Consider the following 7,495-nt stretch of genomic DNA (forward strand, 5'->3'; position numbering starts at 1 on the left):
GTGGTGCACAGGTGTAGGTTATGAGTGGTAGGATGGTGTGGTGGTGGTAGTGGCAGTGGGAGTGGGGTTGTTTTAGATGGTAGGTTTAGAGAGAGAAAAGAGTGTTTATGTTTTAAATCCGATTTGTTTTAATTATTTAAATTTATTTTAGATAAACAAATGAGTAAAATTACGCTTCTACCCTCATGTGCAAGGCACATGCCATACTTAACTAAAAATTTTAACCTTGTTAGGGTCAATGGACGTATAGTGTAACTGGTTTTCCAAATAAAGGATTGTGACTGTAATTATTGAATTTAAAGGTTATCCATTGCAATTCGATACAAACATGAAGGACGAAAAATGTAATTTACCCTAGAAAAAAAACGTTGCTTTTTCATTTTTTTTTTTTTTTTTTTGTAAAACGCAATGAACAAAAAAACACACAAAAAATGTGTTTTTTTTCATTATTTTTGTAAAACACAATTCTAAATAAAAGTTTAAACTGAAAACTGTTTTGTAATTTTCTTTGAGCCACTTTGTCCAACACCTGGTGTGCAACTTTTTACCACTAATTTCTTAATAAAATTGGAACAAATTATGTTGCCCAAACGCAAGAATACATCAAGAGAAGGTTAGAATCATAGACATTTGAGAAGAGAAGTACAGGTTTCAATCGATTTTTCAAGTTCCATTGCATTATTTTAAATTGAAAAAATAAGAAATTGCATAAAATAAACTGGGTTTCTTCAAATAAATTGAATAACACGTTGATTGAGTATTTAAATCATTCATTGATGAAGAAAATCGAACTATGCTGTAGTAATTTTATAGAGAGAAAGTGAAGGAAAAGTTGAAAATGGTGGGTTTTGAAAATGATGGGTTTTAAATATGTTGAGAAAGATAAATATAATAGAAGAAAGGAGATTGACTTAAATGTCCCTCCTTATGTTTTTTTTTTTTTTTTTTTTATTTGTCACGTGTCCTCGTATTATTGTTTCCTACACTTCCTACCAACGTAAACTTCCCATTTAATTTTTTTCGCTCAATATCAATACCAAAACATACAAATCAAACCTTAAACTTAATCAATATCAAATACCAAAAATACAAAAATTCTTCATTTCATTATAGTTTAATAACGTAATCAAATCAAACCTTAAACTTAATCAATATCACTACCAAAAATACAAAAATTCTTCATTTCATTATAGTTTAATAACTTAACCAAGAACCAATTTTTAGAGCAATTATATAAAAAATGAAAATAAGCAATTTTACATGAAATTAAATTATGTGTTATTATGAACATAAAATTTTGACATGATATAAACTTGAACACGTAATATACAAATGACAAACAAGTATCGCATATGTGTACAAAAGGAGTAGGCTCGTTGATTGGAAGATGCGACACATGCACCTTAGACCATAGATAGATACATACATCGATTCCCGATGGCCATATCAAATTCAAATTATGTTTCATTACAATACAATACGATACGTAAAACTTACAAATTTAGGCCGTCACCATACACATGGTGACCAACCACGTGAGTCTTGTTACAAAGGATTCTTCTCCACCTGGATGAATCCTGGATAACGAGACTATTAAATTGTTGAAACATTGCATAACAGAATCATCCTTTAGTCAGTGGTCGCGAAACAAATTGATTAGATAAACATTCTTCGCCTCATTTGTCAATTTAGTGACAAAGCTATCAGACCAAGTGCTTACACTACCTTAATTATTGTTGTAAGTATAAAATTAGGTGGTATTTGGGTTAAAGAAATTTTATATTTTTATTTAATATTATCCTTTTGGTTGGACAATTAGCTGTACCCCTAACACTCCAAATTTTTAACACTTCAAAATACTTTATTTAATATATATTTAAAAACCCGTGAAAAAGATTCCGTAATTCCCGGGTTTAAGTGATCGCAAATTTTGGGATCGAAGTCAAAAAAACACAGGAGTAGGAATGAGAGATATGCTGGTCACGTAATATTTATTTATTAATTTTTAAAATTAAAATGGGCTAAAGTTGACCACTTTAATGATAAAAAATACAATTAAATATAAAACCTAAGCATGGTGTGGCAGTGTGTCCAAATCCAGTGACACGGCAAGACACAACTTCGAATGCACATGTTACAAGTTACTATAAAACAAACCCCCCATTGTATAAGCTGAACCTCCATGCAATGCACAAAAAGTTGACTTTTTTTGGTCAACAAAATTAAAAAAAAAAAGAAGTCAAAAAAATTTGCAGGAATTCCCTATTGTTTTTGGTAATTTTGAAATTCAAAACACTAACAAGCATCATCAAGTCAAAAACTATCCAAAATGAAAGACATACATCTGATAATTAAACAACTTAAGCAGATAAACAAGCATAAGAAAGAATGAACAAAACAATCCCAAACAAGAATAGAATCCGGTTTTCGATCGATCATCACCGTCCATCCTGTGAAGTGAACGACTCAGCGAAACCCGATGGCCGAGTTGGTATGCTTGTTTGTGTATTATCGTTGCTTCCGATGACTGAGTTATCGTACCCGCTTGTACCCTCCAACGCTTGCCACTTCTTGACCGCTTGCGGTAAAGTCATATCGAGGTCAATTCCGTAAATGTCATCAGGGTCGGGTTCAGACGGTTTCCAGAGCTCAGCTAGGGAGGATAGGACATTGACCGCATGGCTCATATCAGGTCGTTGGTGTGGTTCACGGGCACAGCAGTGGCCCGCTAGTTCAGCCACTGTACTCACGCTGGCTAGAGCTTCTTCATCGAGATCAAGGGTTGGGTCAATGGCCTTTCGGAAGGTGTCTTTGTTTATGTGCATTCGTCTGAACCATTGCACCAAGTGGACGCTTTCCTCTGGTTGTGTTTCATCGAGGGCTCTTCGGCCCGTTATCAATTCCATTAATATTACTCCAAAACTGAACACGTCGATTTTGGTCGTGACCCGGCCCGTTACTAGTCATATGTAAAATAATGAGTCAGATTTTTGATGTTCAAATAAGATATATATACAAAAGTGCGGATGTCGATCATTCCGGGTTAAATCGTTCAAACCCGAAAAGAACACGTCCATCGTTACGGGTTAAATCGTTCCAACCCGAATAGAACACGACCCATGTCCATTTAACTCGTTTATCTAAAATAACAAATGGGTTGACGGGTATGGTTGGAAATTACGACCCCTGAATAAAATAAGGAAATTGATAAATACCTGCATATTCGGGTGCAAGATATCCGAATGTCCCGGCTAATCTTGTCACAAGTGAAGCTTTCCCGTCTGGAGCAAGTCGAACAAGCCCAAAGTCTGAAACTTTAGCCCGCATATCATCACCGAGAAGAATGTTGGATGGTTTAAGATCTCTATGAATAAAACTTTGTTGTGCCAACCCATGTAAATACTCGACACCTCGAGCAACATCTAAAGCGATAATCAATCTCTTTGTCCATTCGAGCGGTTTCAAATCTTCTTTTTGCCAATCGAATAAAAACCGACTAAGCGTCCCTTGAGGCATATACTCGTAAACAAGAAGCCTCTCGTTTCCGTCCAAACAGTACCCGAGAAGTGCCACCAAATGCCTATGTCTAACCTTCGTTAAAACTGCGATCTCGGATTTAAACTCATCAAGCCCCTTTTCACTCATGACACCCGATTCCATCCTCTTAACCGCGATCTTTGTCCCATCGTGCAACTCCCCTTTGTAAACTGTCCCGAACCCACCTTTCCCGAGTATGTTATCTTGACTGAAATTGTTCGTGACGTTTCGCAAAACCTGGATCGAAATCACCATATTGCCCGCTTCAACAACATGAATGTCTCGACCCCCGCTACTCGATTGACTAAAGCTTTCACTCGGCCCACCAGTTGTGCTTGAACCCGCGACAGTAATCTTAACCCCATCACCATCCGAAGTCGAATGGCGAGGATGAATCACCATCGTGTTTTGATACGGTACACCACTAGCACGCTTCCGTTTACGCGTGTACAACACGCAGACACCTAGCAAACCGGCGACCACCACCAACCCGCCTACAACCGATCCCACAACCACCCCAGTCTTCCCACCCTTCCCACTCTTCCCACCACCACCACCACCATCACCGCCTTTTCCACTACCAGCAGGTGAAACAGGAGTCGTACTAGGCCTGTCCTTCCCAATATCAACATTCCCTTCGGTTCTCACCTTCACACTCTGCTTAAACTCAGGAACCCGCCCATAAAGCTGATTGTTGGAAACATCAAGCTCTACCAAATTCGGCAAATCCTTAAGCTCATCCGGAATCGTCCCCGAAAGATTATTACCCGCAAGAAGCAACTTCTGCAGCGACTTAATGGCCGCGAAATCAGGCGAAATACCCCCGGTTAACCCCATTCTTTGAAAATTAACCACAGTAATATTCCCACTAGGTGAACAAGTAATCCCTAACCAAGATGCACAAGGATCATTCCCCTTCCAATTATCCGCAAAAACCCGCGGATACCCAACCGATTTCACAACCGCAAGCAACTTATTAACCCGATCATCACACCCAACACCCGGATCCGGCAAACAAAAATTATTCGTACCTGATAAATCGACCTCAACCGACTTACCAAAACTGGGTTTCGGTCCCTGGAACATATTATTAGTCAAATTCACAACTTTAAGAGACTGTAACCCGGTTAACGACTCCGGAACCGGACCGGTTAAACTATTATCTCTAACACTAAAGTTCTGCAACTCATTCAAACCGGAAAAATCGGGTAACGGGCCAGTAAACATATTCCCGTGAAGCCAAACTTGAGTTAATTGAGTCATGTTTTTTATAACATCAAGAGTTCCGTTTAACTTTGACCGGCTGGTTTGACCGTTTAACCACAAGCTTTGAATAGAAGAACCCGAAAACGAGTCGGGTAACCCGCCTTCAAGCGAGTTAAAAGCTAAATGCAGAGTAGTGAGTCCGGAGAAGGAGTCGCCGCCAAAGAAATCTGGGATGGTTCCGGTGATGTTTGCTGACGTGGCGGAGAAAACTTGTAAACTTGATGCAGATTTTAGAGTTTCTGGAAGAACCCATGACGAAAAGGTGACGTAATCGAGGTAAACATGTTGTAACGAAGACATACCGGTGAAGAAATCGGAAGGGATTGAGGTGAAATTGTTGTAACTGAGTAGGAGGTTTTGAAGCTGAGTCAGCCCGGAGAGACTCGGAAGCGGACCAGTGAGTTGGTTGTTTTGAAACTCGAGAACTTGAAGCTCTGTTAAGTTGTTGAGGGTTTGAGGCAGAGTGCCTTGGAGGTTCTGGTTACCGAGTTGGATCCGGGTGACCCGGTTGTCTCTAGAGCATTGGATTTGTTTCCAGTTGCAAGGGTTGGGGTCGGACCAGTCGAGTGATTTTGGAGTGAGGTTGGTTTTGAGGGCTTGCATTACAGCAGCATCGTTGGGGGCTGATTGAGAGTGTACGATTGTGGGTAAAATAATAATAAGAAAAGAGAAGAAGAGATGAAACCCCAGAAAGGGTTTGGTCATTTTTGGAGATGGGGGGAATTAGGGTTTTGATTTGATGGGGGGTTAAATTGGGGGAAAAGGAAAGGAGTTTTTATGAGAGAGATAGAAAGGCAGTGAGAGAAAGAGAAATGAATGGTTTCTTCATTGCGAGAATAATGTGGAGAACAGGGATGATACAGTTGTCGGATATATGCGTGGATTGATGGATGGATGGATGTTACACAAAAAAGTCATGTTTAGCCCCTCTTGTTTTTTTTTTATCAAAAGCTTTCATGAATATAATCTCACGCTTTAGTATACTCTTTTTTTTTTTTTGTTTTTTTTTTTTTGAACGTCCAACATAAGAATCGCCGGGTACTCCGTACGCGGCACCCATTGGCCGAAAGGTAGCCCGCGGCAGCCCAACCTGCACGCACGGAGCCCCTAGCCCACCATGCCACCAGTTCCGGGGAAAACCCGACCCTGCACCCGCCCGAGGGCACGACAATGCAAAGCCGGTAAAACCCGGGTGGATCAGGAATCGAACTTGAGACCTTTCGGTCAAAAGTCTTCCCTCATTTCCATAACCACTGAGCAATAAGCCCAGGGTTTTTTAATTATTGTTTTTTAAAGGCAAATTTGGATAACTGACGAATCATCAGAGTATCATCGTGCCATCAGCAGAATCACTTGATCATATCCATCTCTACTAGGCATAATTTCTATACACCAATTCAGGAGGAAACACAATAAATATAGGAAAACCTCCTTATAGGAATCGAACCCAGGACCTATTAGTCTTAAAGCCATATCTCACCTCTAAAATGCCACTAATTTATAAAGCCATGGGTGCTTTAGTATACTACTATGCGATAATTAGTGAATGGAAATAATAAACTAAACATGTTAACTGAATGTTGCGACAAAATCCAAATTAATAAACGATATACATAGAAGAAGCATTTTTTATTAAATAATAATTACATTAAAAAGTTAAGATTTATCATCATTTAAAGTAGCCTCTCGTATGTATCTTAGTTGGTTCGAGTACTACATGTTATGCATGTTTTAAGTTTTATAGTAAAGAGAAGTCTCTTGTTGGAATGCGGGAAATAATTAGTCTAACGATAGTTCACATTATTATGGTTATTTAGTTGAATTGTATCTCTTAAATTGTTTAGCATACTTAAACCAAGTCTTACTTACATAAAAAATATCGATAAATGACCATGTAGAACACATTGTTTTTCATTCGTAAATCAGTTATCATTAGTCGTCCGTTTTTATTATTATTATTTTTCTTTAGTTACCTTGTTATATCAAATCATAATTGCTTGAATTAAACAAGATTCTTAAGGTTAACCTACGAATGGAAAAACGCTTACAACGCAACGCTCTCACATACACAAACCATGCGTAATAATTTCTCAATTTGATGAATGCAGGTGCATTTAGACAATTTTCTCAATTCCAACAATGAAAAAGATTGGGGGGGGGGGGGGTGGGGGAATTCAGGATCTGTTAAAAAAGTTCTATTTTTCGATTGTTATTTTTTTTCAACTAAGGTAATTATTAAAAGAGTACAACAATAATTGATCTTTCCTTTTGTATCTGATAGAAGTTTTGATAAATAATTTGGAGATAAAGATTAACAAGCAATGTATTAACTTTTACATGGCAAGAGTATAAAATGACGAAAGAATATATTGCATATTTAGTCCCACTTCCCGTATATAAATAATAATATAATTTATAGTCAAATCTTCTCAGAGTCAAAAGTATATAAAAACAGATAAAATGTCATAAACTAGTTTTTTTTAAAGGTAACTTAAAATATGGAGGAGCTCAGTTATTACGGTGCTATCATGTTAAAATATGGATGAGTTTGGTACTGGTAACGGCATCGAAAGTACCGATCCGGAAAGTCATCGAAACTAGGTACCGGCACCGAAAATGCTCGGTACAATATGGTATGGTATTTGAAGCTAAAAATCAATAAATACAGGTATGGTGCTAGACCGGTGTCGAA

General features: G+C 38.1%; 1 protein-coding gene across 1 annotated transcript; it reads right to left on the bottom strand.

The window, feature by feature from the left end:
- Positions 1–2,235: 2,235 nt before the first annotated feature.
- On the bottom strand, positions 2,236–5,641 carry LOC110895902 (receptor protein kinase TMK1). Its single transcript, XM_022143287.2, has 2 exons — positions 3,216–5,641; positions 2,236–2,959 (listed from the first exon to the last, which is right to left on the bottom strand). Exons 1-2 carry the CDS (start codon positions 5,506–5,508, stop codon positions 2,439–2,441), a joined length of 2,814 nt encoding a protein of 937 aa, XP_021998979.1. The 5' UTR covers positions 5,509–5,641; the 3' UTR covers positions 2,236–2,438.
- Positions 5,642–7,495: the final 1,854 nt, after the last annotated feature.

Source organism: Helianthus annuus, chromosome 12, assembly GCF_002127325.2.
Source record: "Helianthus annuus cultivar XRQ/B chromosome 12, HanXRQr2.0-SUNRISE, whole genome shotgun sequence".
Lineage (NCBI taxonomy): Eukaryota > Viridiplantae > Streptophyta > Magnoliopsida > Asterales > Asteraceae > Helianthus > Helianthus annuus.

Excerpts from the sequence above, each read along its gene's own strand:
- LOC110895902 (XM_022143287.2), bottom strand. The coding sequence starts at position 5,508 with ATGACCAAACCCTTTCTGGGGTTTCATCTCTTCTTCTCTTTTCTTATT. Across the intron at positions 2,960-3,215 it reads TCTTGCACCCGAATATGCAG|TAACGGGCCGGGTCACGACC; the intron begins GTATTTATCAAT and ends ACATATGACTAG.